Source organism: Mesoplodon bidens (genome assembly GCF_964165515.1).
Source record: "Mesoplodon bidens genome assembly, chromosome: 1".
Lineage (NCBI taxonomy): Eukaryota > Metazoa > Chordata > Mammalia > Artiodactyla > Ziphiidae > Mesoplodon > Mesoplodon bidens.
In genome coordinates, this window is record NC_138176.1 from 169,623,320 (window position 1) to 169,640,369 (window position 17,050).

The 17,050-nt window shown below is 37.4% G+C and overlaps 1 protein-coding gene across 2 annotated transcripts in view; it reads left to right on the plus strand.

The window, feature by feature from the left end:
* Positions 1 to 17,050, plus strand: part of MICU1 (mitochondrial calcium uptake 1) — a 207,493-nt gene that overhangs the window by 37,454 nt on the left and 152,989 nt on the right. For both annotated transcript variants that reach the window (XM_081224206.1, XM_081224207.1), the window contains exons 2-3: positions 7,374 to 7,535; positions 11,341 to 11,515. In XM_081224206.1, the coding sequence (XP_081080332.1) occupies positions 7,375 to 7,535; positions 11,341 to 11,515 (336 nt within the window). In that variant the 5' untranslated portion in view covers position 7,374. The remainder of the gene's footprint in view (positions 1 to 7,373; positions 7,536 to 11,340; positions 11,516 to 17,050) is intronic.

Consider the following 17,050-nt stretch of genomic DNA (forward strand, 5'->3'; position numbering starts at 1 on the left):
AGGACACTCAGTCCTTGTTTTCTCAGAATCTTAGTTCATGTAGACTAAACACTTTGAAACCTTGAAGTTTTAGTTAACTGAGGTCTGAGTTTTGTTGGTAGCCAAATTTAGGTAGATCTCAGAAATTTATTTGGGCCTCAGTATTAACAGATGTTGCTTTTAACAATAGTGCTGGGTAACAGTCAGAAATAGTACAAAAGAGGTTTATGTAGGCCAGTGTCAGGAGTGGAAGAGCCAAGCAGTTGTTCTATAAATGTGCAGTTGCTAGAGGTCATGAATACCAGAGGCATAATAACATAGAAAGTGCAAGCAGATATATTAAGTCAGGCTCAGGATAAGGTCTGGAATTCTAATAGTTTGGTAAGTTGAATCAGGATGTGCCAGTAATCAGAGTATCAGGATATGAATTTGATTTAAGTAAGGCTTATCTTACTAGGGAAGTTTACAATGATACGGGTTGATTTCTGAGACATTATTGGGCCTGAGCCCACTAATAGGGCAGGCAAATTACAGTTCTTGGCTGAGGAGGATGAAACATCAACCTGGGCCCACCTTTATTTTTCTTCAAATGAAAAAGTTTGAGTAAAACTCTTCCCCTGGAGTAATCTTTAAATTTTATTTGCATCATCTAAATTTTTTTATAAATTAAAAAGGTACACATATTTTACATTATTTTAATTGGCATGCACATATTACCTTGTATTCTCTCTTTAAACTTCACTGAAGATGCTTGCATGAAATACTGTCTGTTTGTCTGGAAAAATACAAAAACATAGTTTTAAAACTGAAATAGTATGTCATAAAAATCTCCCTATCTTGAAAAAGCTTTTGACAGTATTCAACACCCATTTATGATAAAGACCCTCCAGAAAGTAGGCATGGGGGAACTTACCTCAATATAATGAACACCATATATGACAAACCCACAGCCAACATCATCCTCAATGGTGAAAAACTGAAACCATTTCCACTAAGATCAGGAACAAGACAAGGTTACCCACTCTCACCACTCTTATTCAACATAGTTTTGGAAGTTTTAGCCACAGCAATCAGAGAAGAAAAAGAAATAAGAGGAATACACATCAGAAAAGAAGAAGTAAAACTGTCGCTGTTTGCAGATGACATGATACTATACATAGAGAATCCTAAAGACACTACCAGAAAGCTACTAAAGCTGATCAATGAATTTGGTAAAGTAGCAGGATATAAAATTAGTGCACAGAAATCTCATGCATTCCTATACACTAATGATGAAAATTCTGAAAGAGAAATTAAGGAAACACTCCCATTACCATTGCAACAAACAGAATAAAATACCTAGGAATAAACCTACCTAAGGAGACAGAACACCTATATGCAGAAAGCTATAAGACACTGATGAAAGAAATTAAAGATGATACAAACAGATGGAGAGATATACCATATTCTTGGATTGGAAGAATCAACATTGTGAAAATGACTCTACTACCCAAAGCAATCTACAGATTCAGTGCAGTCCCTATCAAACTATCAATGGCATTTTTCACAGAACTAGAACAAAAAATTTCACAATTTGTATGGAAACACAAAAGACCCCAAATAGCCAGGGCAATCTTGAGAAAGAACAATGGAGCTGGAGGGGTCAGGCTCCCTGACTTCAGACTATACTACAAAGCTACAGTAATCAAGACAGTATGGTACTGGCACAGAAACAGAAATATAGATCAATGGAACAGGATAGAGAGCCCAGAGATAAACCCACACACATATGGTCACCTTTGATAAAGGAGGCAAGAATATACAATGAAGAAAAGACAGCCTTTTCAATAAGTGGTGCTGGGAAAACTGGACAGCTACATGTAAAAGAATGAAATTAGAACACTCCCTAACACCATACACAAAAATAAACTCAAAATGGATTAGAGACCTAAATGTAAGACTGGACACTATAAAACTCTTAGAGGAAAACATAGGAAGAACACTCTTTGACTTAATCACAGAAAGATCTTTTTTGATCCACCTCCTAGAGTAAAGGAAATAATAACAAAAATAAACAAATGGGACCTAATGAAACTTAAAAGCCTTTGCAAAGCAAAGGAAACTACAAACAAGACAAAAAGGCAACCCTCAGAATGGGAGAAAATATTTGCAAATGAATCAATGGACAAAGGATTAATCTTCAAAATACATAAACAGCTCATGCAGCTCAATATTAAAAAAACAGACAACCCAATCCAAAAATGGGGAGAAGACCTAAATAGACATTTCTCCAAAGAAGACATACAGATGGCCAAGAATCACATGAAAAGCTGCTCAACATCACTAATTATTAGAGAAATGCAAATCAAAACTACAATGAGGTATCACATCACACCAGTTAGAATGGGCATCATCAGAAAATCTACAAACAACAAATGCTGGACAGGGTGTGGAGAAAAGGGAACCCTCTTGCACTGTTGGTGGGAATGTAAATTGTTATAGCCACTATGGAGAACAGTATGGAGGTTCCTTAAAAAACTAAAAATAGAACTACCATATGACCCAGCAATCCCACTACTGGGCATATACCCAGAGAAAACCATAACTCAAAAAGACACATGCACCTCAATGTTCACTGCAGCACTATTTACAATAGCCAGGTCATGGAAGCAACCTAAATGCCCATCGACAGACGAATGGATAAAGAAGATTTGGTACATATATACAATGGAATATTACTCAGTCATAAAAAGGAACGAAATTGGGTCATTTGTAGAGACGTGGATGAATCTAGAGACTGTCATACAGAGTGAAGTACGTCAGAAAGAGAAAAACAAATACTGTATGCTAACACATATATATGGAATCTTAAAAAAAAAAAGTGGTTATGAAGAACCTAGGGGCAGGACAGGAATAAAGATGCAGATGTAGAGAATGGACTTGAGGACATGGGGAGAGGGAAGGGTAAGCTGGGACGAAGTGGGAAAGTGGCATGGACTTGTATATACTACCCAATGTAAAATAGATAGCTAGTGGGAAGCAGCTGCATAGCACAGGGAGATCAGCTCAGTGCTTTGTGACCACCTAGAGGGCTGGAATAGGGAGGTTGGGAGGGAGACTCAAGAGGGAGGAGATATGGGGATATATGTATATATATAGCTGATTCACTTTGTTCTAGAGCAGAAACTAACACACCATTGTAAAGCAATTACAGTCCAATAAAGATGTTAAAAAAAAAATCTCCCTGTCTCATATCTCACCCATCTCCCACCCCCACCGGCACTATTGCTATTACTATTTTGTGTGTCCTTCCAGAATTAATTAATAAGAACATACTCATTCTTGTTTCCCCTCTTTTTACATGAAAGGTAGCATACTATATATGTTGTCCCACACCTTGCTTTATTAAGATAACAGTATATCTTGAAAATCTTCCCAAATCTATACATAGTTTTTTCATTTTCTTTTTGTTGCTATGTGGTATTGCCTTGTATATATTGATATTTATCGTAGTGTAACCAGTTCTCTCTTGATGATCACTGGGGTGGTTTTTAGTCTTTTGCTGTTTGTTACAAGCCATGTTGCAATGAATGTTTGTGTGTGTAGTTTCAAAGGTGTGCAAGTATATCAATAGCATATTATATCAGAAGTGGAATTGCTAGGTCAATATATGCAGTTTATATAGGTGATTTTGATGGATATTACCAAATTGCCCTCTGTAGACTGTGCCAATTTACACATTCCTCAGCAGTGCCATTTCTACAGCATTGCCAACTAGTATGTTTTAAAACTTTTGGATTTTGCCAGCTTAATGAGTGAAAAACTGTTTGTCAATATAGTTTTAATTTGCATTGTCTTATTATGTGTGATATTAAGTATCTTTTCATAGATTATAGAGCCATGTTTACTTCTGTTTTTCAACTTTTTATATCTTTAGCCCAACTGTTATTTTGTGAAATATTATTTTAATACTTTTTAATGGTTATCATTTTTAATATTTATATTACATTGTATTCTGTCATTATAACATTGTTTATCTTTCTGTAATTGGACACTTGATCTCCTTTTGAAGTGGGGCTATTATATTTATTTTTCTGCGAACAGTTTTGAAAAGGTTTCCCTCCCTTACGTTATTTATTTGGGAATCAAGAATTTTGGGATCTGTTGTAGGTTTTTGTACTGATTAGCTATGAGTAAACTACATAACTTATCTAGATCTTAGTTGTTTCCCCTGTAAAATAAGGGTGTTGAATTAAGTGATTTTCTGGTTCTGTGACCCTTTGAAGGTTACCAAAATCAATACATTAAGCATGATAGTTTAAAAATAATAGGTATAGAAACACAGCAGTGATATACTGTTACAGGTTTTTTGTTTTTTTTTAAAAAAAGCAACTTGTTCTGTTTCTTGTTGGATAGGTAACACTTTTCTTTGGTAACAAGATTATCTTTTACTTGCTTCTCTTGACATTTCTTGATTAGAAATACCTCTTCATCTTTTTTTCAGTTGCAATCAAAGCTATTTTTTTGAGGCATGCCTTTTTTTGGGAGAAGGATGGGGACTGTTAGGAAAGAGAAAAATGCACTGGTTTTGATTTAATTTAATCCATGTCATAAATGTGCATGTTAATCTTCATTACTGCATAACTGCTGCCAGTTGGCCTATTCAGTTTTCCAGACTCAGTTGGAAAGCTGATCTCCTTAAATCTGTTTAAACGGTCTCTCATCAAAAATTAACACATTCAACTAGTACACTATTTCTTCAGTACAAAGCTGAGAATTAAATTATAATAGAGCCTGTTCTCAGTGGGATAATTTTTTCCCTCTGTTTACTTGGCATCTATTGGAAATTACACTAGGGAAGATGACTAGATATATATTGATGTGTACTTTGGGGAATGAGATTAAAACCAGTGGTGAAATGAGATGTAGACAGTAACATTTGAATTACAACATCAAATGTAAGTGGAATGTTAGTATAACTCAGGACCTCCAAAGTTTAAAATTCTCTGGAGCCAAAGCATACAGATATGGATTCTCAAAGCTAATAAATCTTGAATATATGATATGGTCTTAGTCCCTCCCCCGAATTGAAATAGATTAAATTTTGCCATACCTTTTTTCACCAGAGGTATGAGAACATTAAAGAGATAAAAGAAACCCTAAAGCTCCTGTAGGCAGTTCTCTCATCAATGGGTATACTCTTCTCTGAGGAGGAGAGATGAACTTCCTTTGTGCATAACTGTTTAGTAGTAGAGTTGAGACTAGATCTTGGGTCATTGGATTCCTATTCCATTTCACTTTCTACCATATTCCTTAGTGTTGTCATTATTTTAATTTCTTTCCCCTTTTTGTCTTCCACATCTCCTATGCAGTTAGATTTTTTTTTCCCCCACACCACATGACTTGCAGGATCTCAGTTCCCCAACCAGGGCTTGAACCTGGGCGCTCAGCAGTGAAAGTGCAGAGTCCTAACCACTGGACCACCAGGGAATTCCAATGCAGTTAGATATTGATGTATGTCAAACACTGATATCTGATAGTTTTGTTTCTCTTTGGAAATTTTTAATTTATTTTATTTTTGGTTTCTATACTTACCCATCTTGATCTAGGTGCTCATCACAATACTTTTGGTTATTAGCTGCCTCTGACTGTACTCATTACTTCCCTGTTAGCTCTCTCTGCCTATGGTTCTTTGTAGTTTATTCTATTCACTGCTATTAGATAGATTGGAATTCTTATTAAAATGTTTACATCATGATATTTTCCTTTTAAGGACTTCAGTGCCTCCCTGTTTGTTGTATATGTGATCAAGATTCTCAGTCCAGCATTCAAAGGATCTTCTCAAGTGATCACGGCTTTCCTAGTTGATCATTTATATATTCTCCATATCTGATCAGATGTTGTAAACTTATCTTCCAGCCTTATACCCCTTGCCTAGTCCAGCTTTTGAACTGGTTATGTTATTTGTCTTTCACATTGAGAACTTTCAAATGCTCTTTTCTTTCTCTTGTCAATGATGAATAATGTTTTCTCCAGATATGAATGTTTTAGTTGTGCTTGTCTTTGTTATAGACGAAAGCAATGCTATGTATGAACGCACTTGTGGGTTTGGAAAATGTTAATTTAAAAATGAATCAAAAGTTGACGGATGGAAGAAAACATAAAAGACAATCTCCTTGGTGCTGGAATTTGCTAGAATATGTGCAATAAAATGAGGTGATTTCTAGGATTGGAAGGGATGTAAGAATTGTGGTGCTGAAGCTTAGGTCATAGCATATAGGAGGAAAAATTAATTATTTTCCACTTTATCTTTAAGGGCAAGATTTAGCTCCAACTTTGGCATTGGACCTAGGTTGAATGAAGGAGGCTAGGAGAAAGGTTTACTTAAGAGATTATAGGTATTGGTCCCAGAGAAGAATCAGTAACCACCTCGGTGATGTTAGGAGACAGCTAAATAGTCTAACTTGACCTGAACCCAAACAATAAAAGAAATAGTTTTCTTAGTGTATTGGGGTTGAGAAATGTACTTAAATGTTCAGAGCCAGCACCTGTATAATTTGCAACCTGATATTTTTCATGTTAAAGTAAAATAGTTAAATATTTTAAGCAGCTGTAATGTAATGGGCTCTGTGTTAGACTGTGTGTTTTCAAAGAGGAAAAGAATAATTTTGGCCTTAAAGGAAGCTCAGAACCAATTGTATATGTTGGGGGTTGGGGGAGGCAAAGTTATGTATGAACAAATATGTGAATATGTGAATATACATACAACGTGCAAGGTAATTTAAATCAGGAAGAAATAAACTATGCTTTGAGAAAATCAAAAGGGAGAAGTATGGATACTTTGTGTGATTTGAATGAACTGCCACTACAAAAAGTCATGTAATCAAGAAGAAATATCTGTTTCTCCTTCAGTCACCTGTAGATGGCTTTACAGTGAGTTCTTTTGGTGTAGCACTTTAGTAAATTTCTCTGACATCCATGGCTGCGTCCTCACCAGAGTGTCCGTATGTCAACCCTGTTGGGAGTGGCCCGTTTACAGATTTATTCCTTTTTTGTTGCTCTGCAACAGCCCTTTAAGTAGTGACTGCTCCCTGTATCTAATGTCTCTTTACCCCTTAGTACTTAATTGCCTGTTGTAATTAATAATGCTTTATATTAAATTTTCCCTGTTTAAATTACCATGTGGTTTCTTCTAATTGTACCTTGACTTATGTATAAGGTTTATAAGTAGTAGTACTTTTCTCATCAGATTGTTCTGAGGATTAAATGGGATAATACATAGTATTGCCAAGTGTTTAGAATACTTTCTGCCATTAAGTACTTAGTATTTGTTGGTGATGTTAATACTGTTATTATCATCATCATCACTGTCACTGCCACCAGCTAGGAATAACATTTCTACTTTTTGTCCACAGGATGTTTCGTCTTAACTCTCTTTCTGCATTAGCAGAGCTGGCAGTGGGCTCTCGATGGTACCATGGAGCATCACAGCCCACCCAGATCAGGCGACGGCTGATGATGGTGGCTTTTCTTGGAGCCTCTGCAGTAACTGCAAGTACTGGTCTCTTGTGGAAGAGGTGAGTGTTATCTGAGCATCCTGTTCCTGCATGTACTTTTATTCTTCCAGTTGTCTCTGTTATCTAAAAGGGATTGATTTCTGGCTTGACTTTGTATCGAAATTTCTTTGCTAAATCATTTGGCATTGATAATATTTGTCTATGGAATAAGATGTTTCAGGGAATTAGGCTACCATGTCAAAGCAACAAATAGGAAATATTCTGCTTCAAGGTCTGCTTGTCTTTTATAGGGTGAAAAAGAAGTTGGGAGGGGTATAATAAACAAAGAGTCCATGGCTTTTTATTGGCTGAGTTCTTGTCAGGAAAGAAGAGGTGTCCTTCTTCCGGTTGGGCTCTGCTATCATCACAGAGTGTGAGAGCTCCCCCTGACTCTAATTGAGGCTTCTGTTTATTAATTTTTTACATTTCCCCCTTTTGACCAAGACCTTTCTCTGAAAGCATTGCTGATCAAGAATCAGGTTTTCTACTGTCAGTGAGTTTTCATATTTCAGTGCCAGGGAGGAACTTTCCTGTGTCTAATGTCTCATGTTGGAGAGGAAGTGCATAGATTGGAAAGCTGTTGAGGTCACATTTGAGTAACAAGGAGGTGTAAGAGGGAGAACTCTCATGCATGTTTTATCTGAAGTTCACTGTTACCAAGATCATAGACATTGGAAATCATCTGAAACATTGTCATCATTAAAGGTTTCAGCAACACATTTCCAACAGGCCTTGTTCAGATATCTTGGGATAGCTGTCTCATCAGATGTTGTCTCCTTCAATTTCAGGAAATCTTTGGTTTCAGGTCACCAGATGATGTGCAGGCCCAGTCAGGGTTTGGCACTTTCTTTAGGTTTGTGACGTGATTCTAATAGTCTCTTCCTTGGAGTTTGGCAGCACAAGGGTTGGTTAGCAGTACCCGATAGAGGCCTCTCCAGCAAGCTTGAAGAGAGTTCTTCTGGAGGTGTCTTTTCCAGTAGACAGAATCTCCAGGTGCAAGGTGTGATGCTTAAGGTCTGCATCTCCAAGCAGTGCACTGTGAAAAGATTGCTTTACCAAAGCATGATTATTTCTAATATAAGCAATTATGTCTTTGGAATATTGGAGTATCTCTTCTTTTATCAGTTGTGGGTCAGAAGAAGCAGGAGACAAGTGCATTGGGCATCCTATGACTGTTTCAAAGGGTGAGAGTTTATGAGTTTCAAAAGGGGTGGATCTGAGATTTAGAAGGACCAGTGACAGTGCTTTGGCCAAGGTATTTGTAGGGCCTCTACAAATTTTGCCAATAGAGTCTTAGTAATGCCTTTAGTCCTTTTCACTAAACCAGAGGGTGGTAAGCACAGTGAAGGTCTTGTAAAACCAGCCTAAATTACATGTTAAGGTTCAGTCACTAAATAGGTTAGGAGTTTGAAGGAATAGAGTCATTACCTTGGCTGAGTAAGTAGGGAAAATCTTTATAGAATAGATTATCAGTTTCAATCTCTAGTTAGCCCAAGGGGCCTTTACTGAACTTCCAGTTTTTTTCTTGCTGTTCATAATAGAATGAACACGGGAAGCCCATCAGATGATTTGTCTTCATGTAGAATTTTCTTTCAAGTGCAAGTTTTTATCTAAATACCTGTTTGTGATTCTTTTGGTCTCACATTTCTTCTTTCAGTGCATTTTTTGTTGTGGTGGTGGTAAAAAATATGTATAACATAAAATTCACCATCCTGCAGTATAATCTTTAAAAATTGTGAATCACTGTTTTGTATACCTGTAACTTAGTGTACATCAACTATACTTCAGTTTTATACAGTAGGTTCTTATTAGTTATCTATTTTATATATAGTAGTGTGTATATGTCAGTCCCAGTCTCCCATTTTATGCCTTTCCCCACTTTCCCCCTTGGTAACCATAAGTTTGTTTTCTACATCTGTGACTCAATTTCTGTTTTGTAAATAGGTTCGTTTGTACCTTTTTTTTTAGATTCCATGTATAAGCGATATCATATGATATTTGTCTTTCTCTGTCTGACTTACTTCACTCAGTATGACAATCTGTAGGTCCATCCTTGTCGCTGCAAATGGCATTATTTCATTCTTTTTCATGGCTGAGTAATATTTCATTGTATATATATACCACATCTTCTTTATCCATTCCTCTGTCGATGGACATTTAGGTTGCTTCCACGTCTTGGCTATTGTAAATAGTGCTGCAGTGAACATTGGGGTGCATGTATCCTTTTGAATTATGGTTTTCTCCAGATAAATGCCCAGGAGTGGAATTGCTGGATCATATGGTAGCTCTATTTTTAGTTTTTTAAGGAATCTCCATACTGTTCTCCTTAGTGACTGTACCAATTTACATTCCCACCAACAGTGTAGGAGGGTTCCCTTTCCTCCACACCTTCTCCAGTATTTACTGTTTGTAGGTTTTTTGATGATGGCCATTCTGACCGGTGTGAGGTGATACCTCATTGTAGTTTTGATATGCATTTCTCTAATAATTAGTGATGTTGAACATCTTTTCATGTGCCTGTTGCCCATCTGGATGTTTTCTTTGGAGAAATGTCTCTTTAGATCTTCTGCCCATTTTTTTCTTGAGCTGTTTGGTTTTTTTTTTTAAAGAGATACTTTTTTTTTTTTCTCCCCACCATGTGGCATGTGGGAGCTCAGTTCCCTGACCAGGGATCGAACCCGTGCCTGCCCCCTGTGATGGAAGCACAGAGTCTTAACCACTGGACCTCCAGGAAGTCCCGGGTTGTTTGTTTTTTTGATAGTGAGCTGCATGAGTTGTTTGTATGTTTTGGAGATTAATTCCATGTCAGTCACTTCGTTTGCAAATTCTGTGTTGATTGATAGAAATTTAGGTTTCTCCCACATCTTGGCTACTGTGAATAATACTGCACTGAACATGAGAGTGTATATATCTCTTTGAGATCCCGATTTCAGTTCCTTGTGATGTGTAACCAGAAGTGGGATTGCTTAATCATATTCTAGTTAGAAAACTAACATATTCTATTGTTAGTTTTTTGAGTATCCTCCATACTGTTTTCCATAGTGGCTGTATCAGTTTACTTTCTCACCTACAGTGTACCAGCCATCCCTTTTCTCCACATGCTTGCCTACACTTGTTATCTTTTGGGTTTTTGTTTTGTTATTTGTTTGTTTTTGAGCAAAGCCATCCTACCAGGTGTGAGGTGATATCTCATGGTGGTTTTGATTTGCATTTCCCTGATGATTATTGATGTTGAACACCTTTAATCAGGTTATTTATTTTGTTGCTATTGTGTTGTAAGAGTTCCTTTTGTACATTTTAAATATTAACCCTTTATTAAATATATGGTTTGCAAATATTTTCTTCCATTATGTAGATGGTCTTTTCATTTTGTTGATTATTTCCTTTGCTCTGCTGAAGGTTTTTAGTGTCATATAATCCTGCCTGTTTTTGTTTTTGTTGCCTGTGCTTTTGGTGTCATATCCTTTATATTTAAGGCTGAATATTATTCTATTATACAGATATACCATATTCCCTTTATCCATTTATCTATCAATATACATTTGGGTTGCTTCCACATTTTAGCTATTGTGAATAATGCTGCTATTAACATGAGTGTGCAAAAATCTCTGAATGACCCTGCTTTCAATTCTTTTGTGTATATAACCAAAAGTGGGATTGCTGGATCATATGTTAGTTCTATTTTTAATTTTTTGAGGAACCTTTTCATGTAGAACTTTTCATGAATTTCATTGCTGTTGGTCCTGCTAAGCTTTATCTGAAACTCTTTATTTGTTTAATATGATGGACCTTCTTGATTGATAGATTTTTTTTTTTGCATATCCAGGGCCCTTGCACAGTCCCCACCATCTGTAAACAACCTAAAGAGTGAACTTGGTGATAAAGGGAAGAGTAAAGATGAAGGGGAAGATTGTAACCATGAAAAAAAGGCTTCAGGTATTTGTCTTGAGCCTTATCCAGAAGAGAAAAAGAAGAAACGTTCTGGATTCAGAGACAGAAAAGTATGGAACACAGTCTTATAAATTAATTAGAACTATAGTTAATTCTATTTTAGAATAATGCTGTTGAGTCTTTTATCATATATTTCAGATGGTTTATATCCACTTTGAAGTTATTCACCTCTTTGCTATTTTCCATCATGTTCTAAGGCAAATGTACTTTTTGAATGTGAAGTTAATTGGGATAGTGAAAAGAACCTAGGATTGGTAATCAGAATTAGCATGTATTTTCTTTGTTCTTTCAATTCAACCACCTAAGGTGATTATTGCTTTTTAGATCTTTCTGGTGCTGAATGTTTTCATATATGTGAAGTTGAGTCTGATATACTGATTTGTCATGATGCCAAATTGTAAAGGCAGAATAAAATCTCTTGGGAAATATACAAATATTTCCAAAAAATCAACTAATTTTGAGGACAGCATAAACTCAACATAATTCCAGCATTTTATATCTTTAACACAATATGCTGTTATACAGTTTTACCTGAGAAAAGTTTAGCTTCTCTGTAATAATGCCTATGATATTGGGCATTTGAATTCAGCAGACCAGTGATGAAAAGTCACAAGGTTGAATTTCTTAGACATTTTGTGTGTTAACATTGAAATTCAGGGAATTACCTTTACTTGCTAAAATATAGCTAATCAATGCAACAAGATAATTTGAGTTACTTTGTGTGTGTTGGGGGGTGTATAATTGCAAGCAAGAGAAATTTGGATCTTCTGTTTATTTGGATGAAGCTATTAAATATGTCTTCTCATTTCCCAAATCCACTTCTGATTAAACTGAATTTGAACAAAAGTTATGTATCACAAGTTAATTATCTATCATGCCATTTTTTCCAAAATGATACGTTTATTTAATCTTTTGCCCTGAGTGAATTTGAGGAAAGTTCAAATTTATCTTGCACAATCAGCTTCACTTATAGTCAAACTTTACATTTTACAGTGTTGGGCAAAAATGACCCAAGTAAATGTTTATTTTTGAATCTTCTATTTTCTCCTCCCGCTTTCTGCTTAGCAGATGACTATATCTTATGCTTCACAGAAAAAAATGAAAGCTATCAGTGTAATTTACTTAATTAGTAGCTCCCAGAGTTATAAAACCTTTCTAATCTATATCTGAAATAGTTCTTATTTCTTTCACTAAAGTCTCAGTGAATGGGTAACCATTCCATGTGTCATTTTGTCTCTCCAAGAACCTATTTAAAAACGTACTCTTTTTCTATCCCGTTTTTTTTTTTTTGAATTTTATTTATTTTGGGCTGTGTTGGGTCTTCATTGCTGTGCGCAGGCTTTCTCTAGTTGTGGCAAGTGGGGGCTTCTCTTGTTGCGGAGCATGGGCTCTAGGCGTGCAGGCTTCAGTACTCGTGGCATGTGGGCTGAGTAGTTGTGGCTTGTGGACTCTAGAGCACAGGCTCACTAGTTGTGGCACATGGGATTAGTTGCTCCACAGTATGTGGGATCTTAGCGGACCAGGGCTCGAACCTATGTCCCCTGCATTGGCAGGCAGATTGTTAACCACTGCACCACCAGGGAAGCCATATCTCGTTTTTAAGAATTTTGTTTAATTAAGAAAAAAAAATTTTTTTTGGCCGCACCTTGTGGCACGTGGAATTTCCCTGACCAGGAATTGAACCCACGTTCCTGCAGTGAAAGGGCTGAGGCTTAACCACTGGACTACTAGGGAAGCCCCCAACTTCATTTTTTCGCATGTGGATATCCAATTTTCCCAACATCATTTGTTGAAAAGGCTGTCCTTTCTCCATTGAATGGTTGTGGCACTCTTGTCAAAATCATTTGATGATGTGTCTGAGGGTTTATTTCTGGGCTTTCTTTTCTATTTGTCTGTTCTATATGATTGTCTTTGTGCCAGTACCACATTCTTCTTATGACTGTAATAAGTTTTGAAATCAGGAAGTTGGAGTCCTCCAACTTTGTTCTTCTTTTTCAAAATTATTTTAGGTCTTTGGAGTCCCTTGAGATTGCATGGTGGACACATAGGTTGTTACCGTACCTTGGCAATTGTGAACAGTGCTGCAATAAACATGGAGTACAGATATCTCTTTGAGATGCTGATTTCATTTCCTTTGGATATATACCCAGAAGCTGGATTATTGGGTCATATGGTTCTTTTTTTTTTAATTTATAAATTTATTTATTTTATTTATTTTTGGCTGTGTTGGGTCTTCATTGCTGTGCGTGGGCTTCTCATTGCAGTGGCTTCTCTTGCTGCAGAGCACGGGCTCTAGGCATGTGGGCTTCAGTATTTGTGGCTTGCGGGCTCTAGAGCACAGGCTCTAGAGCCCAGGCTCAGTAGTTGTGGCACACGGGCTTAGTTGCTCCGCAGAATGTGGAATCTTCCTGGACCAAGGCTCGAACCTGTGTCTCCTGCATTGGCAGGCGGATTCTCAACCACTGCGCCACCAGGGAAGCCTGGTAGTTCTATTTTTAATTTCTTGAGGAACTTCCATAATGTTTTCCATAGTGACTGAATCAATTATGTTCCCACCAACAGTGCAAAAGTGTTCCCTTTTCTCCATACCCTCACCAACACTTGTTACTCTTATCTTTTAAAAAAAATTTTCATTTTATATTGGAGTATAGTTGATTAACAATGTTGTGTTACTTTCAGGTGTACAGCAAAGTGATTCAGTTATACATATATATCTACTCTTTTTCAAATTCTTTTCCCATTTAAGTTAGTACAGAATATTGAAAAGAGTTCCCTGTGCTATACAGGGAACTGTAAGTCCCTGTTGGTTATCTATTTTAAATATAGCAGTGTGTACATGTCAATTCCAAACTCCCAGTCTCTCCCTCCCCCCAACCCTTCCCTGCTGGTAACCATAACTTTGTTCTCTAAGTCTATGAATCTGTTTTGTAAATAAGTTCATTTGTGTCATTTTTTTTAAGATTCCACATATAAGCGACATCAATGATATTTGTCTTTCTCTGTCTGACTTACTTCACTTAGTATGATAATCTCCACGTCCATCCATGTTGCTGCCAGTGGCATTATTTCATTCTTTCTCATGGCTGAGTAATATTCCCTTGTGTATATGTGCCACATCTTCTTTATCCATTCATCTGTTGACGGACATTTAGGTTGCTTCCATGTCTTGGCTATTGTAAGCAGTGCTGCAGTGAACATTGGGGTGCATGTATTCTTTCAAAGCATGGTTTTCTCCAGATGTATGCCCAGGAGTGGGATTACTGGATCATATGGTAGCTCTATTTTTAGTTTTTTAAGGAACTTCCATACTGTTCTCCATAGTGGCTGTACTAATTTATATTCCCACCAACAGAGTAGTAGGGTTCCCTTTTCTCCACACCCTCTCCATCATTTATTGTTTGTGGACTTTTTGATGATGGCCATTCTGACTGATATGAGGTCCTCATTGTAGTTTTGATTTGCGGTTCTCTGATAATTAGTGATGTTGAGCATCTTTTCATGTGCTTTATGGCCATCTGTATGTCTTCTTTGGAGAAATGTTTATTTAGATCTTCCACCCATTTTTCGATTTTTTTTTCCCCGTGCCATGCAGCTTGCGGGATCTTAGTTCCCCGATCAGGAATTGAACCTGTGCCCTTGGCAGTGAAAGTGTGGAGTCCTGACCACTGGACCACCAGGGAATTCCCTGTTTGTTTTTTTGACAGAGCTGAATGAGCTCTTTGTATATTTTGGAGATTAATCTCCGGTTGGTCACTTTGTTTGCAAATATTTTCTTCCATTCTGTGGGTTTTCTTTTCATTTTGTTTATGGTTTCCTTTGTTGTGCAGAAGCTTTTAAGTTTAACTAGGTCCCATTTGTTTATTTTTGTTTTTATTTTTATTACTCTAGGAGGTGTATCAAAAAAGATATTGCTGCAATTTATGTCAAAGAGTGTTCTACCTATGTTTTCCTCTAAGAGTTTTATAGTGTCCAATGTTACATTTAGCTCTTTAATCCATTTTAAGTTTATTTTCGTGTGTGGTGTTAGAGAATGTTCTAATTTCATTCTTTTACATGTAGCTGTCCAGTTTTCCCAGAACCACTTATTGAAGAGACTGTTTTTTCTCCATTGTATATTCTTGCCTCCTTTGTCTTAGATTAACTGACCATAGGTGCGTGGGTTTATTTCTGGGTTTTCTATCCTGTTCCATTGATCTATATTTCTGTTTTTGTGCCAGTACCATACTGTTTTGAGTACTGTAGCTTTGTAGTATAGCCTGAGGTCAGGGAGCCTGATTCCTCCAGCTCCGTCTTTTGTGTCTCCACACAGGTCTTTTGTGTCTCCATATAAAAGTAAAAATTTTTTGTACTAGTTCCATGAAAAATGCCATTGGTAAATTGATAGGGATTGCATTGAATCTGTACATTGCCTTGGGTAGTATAGGCATTTTGACAATATTGATTCTTCCAATCCAAGAATCTTCTTTCTTAATGTAAGCATTTATTGCTATGAATTTCCTTTTAGAACTGCTTTTGTTGCATCCCATGTTTTTTTCTTTTTTTGCAGTACGCGGGCCTCTCACTGTTGTGGCCTCTCCCGTTGCGGAGCACAGGCTCCGGACGCGCAGACTCAGCGGCCATGGCTCACGGGCCCAGCCGCTCTGCGGCATGTGGGATCGTCCCGGACTGGGGCACGAACCCGTGTCCCCTGTATCGGCAGGCGGACTCTCAACCACTGCGCCACCAGGGAAGCCCCATCCCATGTTTTGATATTTTGTGTTTCCACTTTCATTCCTCTCAAGATACTTTTTGATTTCTGTTTTCGTTTCTTCCTCTACCCATTGGTTTTTCAGGAATGTGTTGTTTAATCTGCACATTTTTGAATTTTCTAGTTTTCTTCTTTTTGTAGTTGAACTTTAGTTGCATACCATTCTGGTCAAAAAAGATACTTGATATGACTTCAATCTTCTTAAATTTATAAAGCCTTGTTTTGTGACCTAACATATGATCTCTGCTGGAGAGGGTCCCATGTGCACTTGAGAATAATGTGTATTCTGCTGCTTTTGAATGGAATTTTCTGTAAATGTCTTTGAGTTCATCTGGTCTAATATGTAGTTCAAGTCCAATGTTTCCTCATTTATTTTCTATTCAGATAATCAGTTGTTCAAAATGGGGTATCAGGGCTTCCCTGGTGGCGCAGTGGTTGAGAGTCCGCCTGCCGATGCAGGGGACACGGGTTCATTCCCCGGTCTGGGAAGATCCCACATGCCGCGGAGCGGCTGGGCCCATGAGCCATGACTGCTGAGCCTGCGCGTCCAGAGCCTGTGCTCCGTAGTGGGAGAGGCCACAACAGTGAGAGGCCCGCGTACCGCAAAAAAAAAAAAAAAAAAAGGGGTATCAAACAAAGTTCCCTACTGTTATTATATTACTGTCTTTTTCTCCCTTTAGTTCTATTAATATTTGCTTTATAAATTTAGGTTCTCTCATGTTGGGTATAAAACTGTTTACAGGGCTTCCCTGGTGGCGCAGTGGTTGAGAGTCCGCCTGCCGATGCAGGGGACACGGGTTCATGCCCCGGTCTGGGAAGATCCCACATGCCGCAGAGC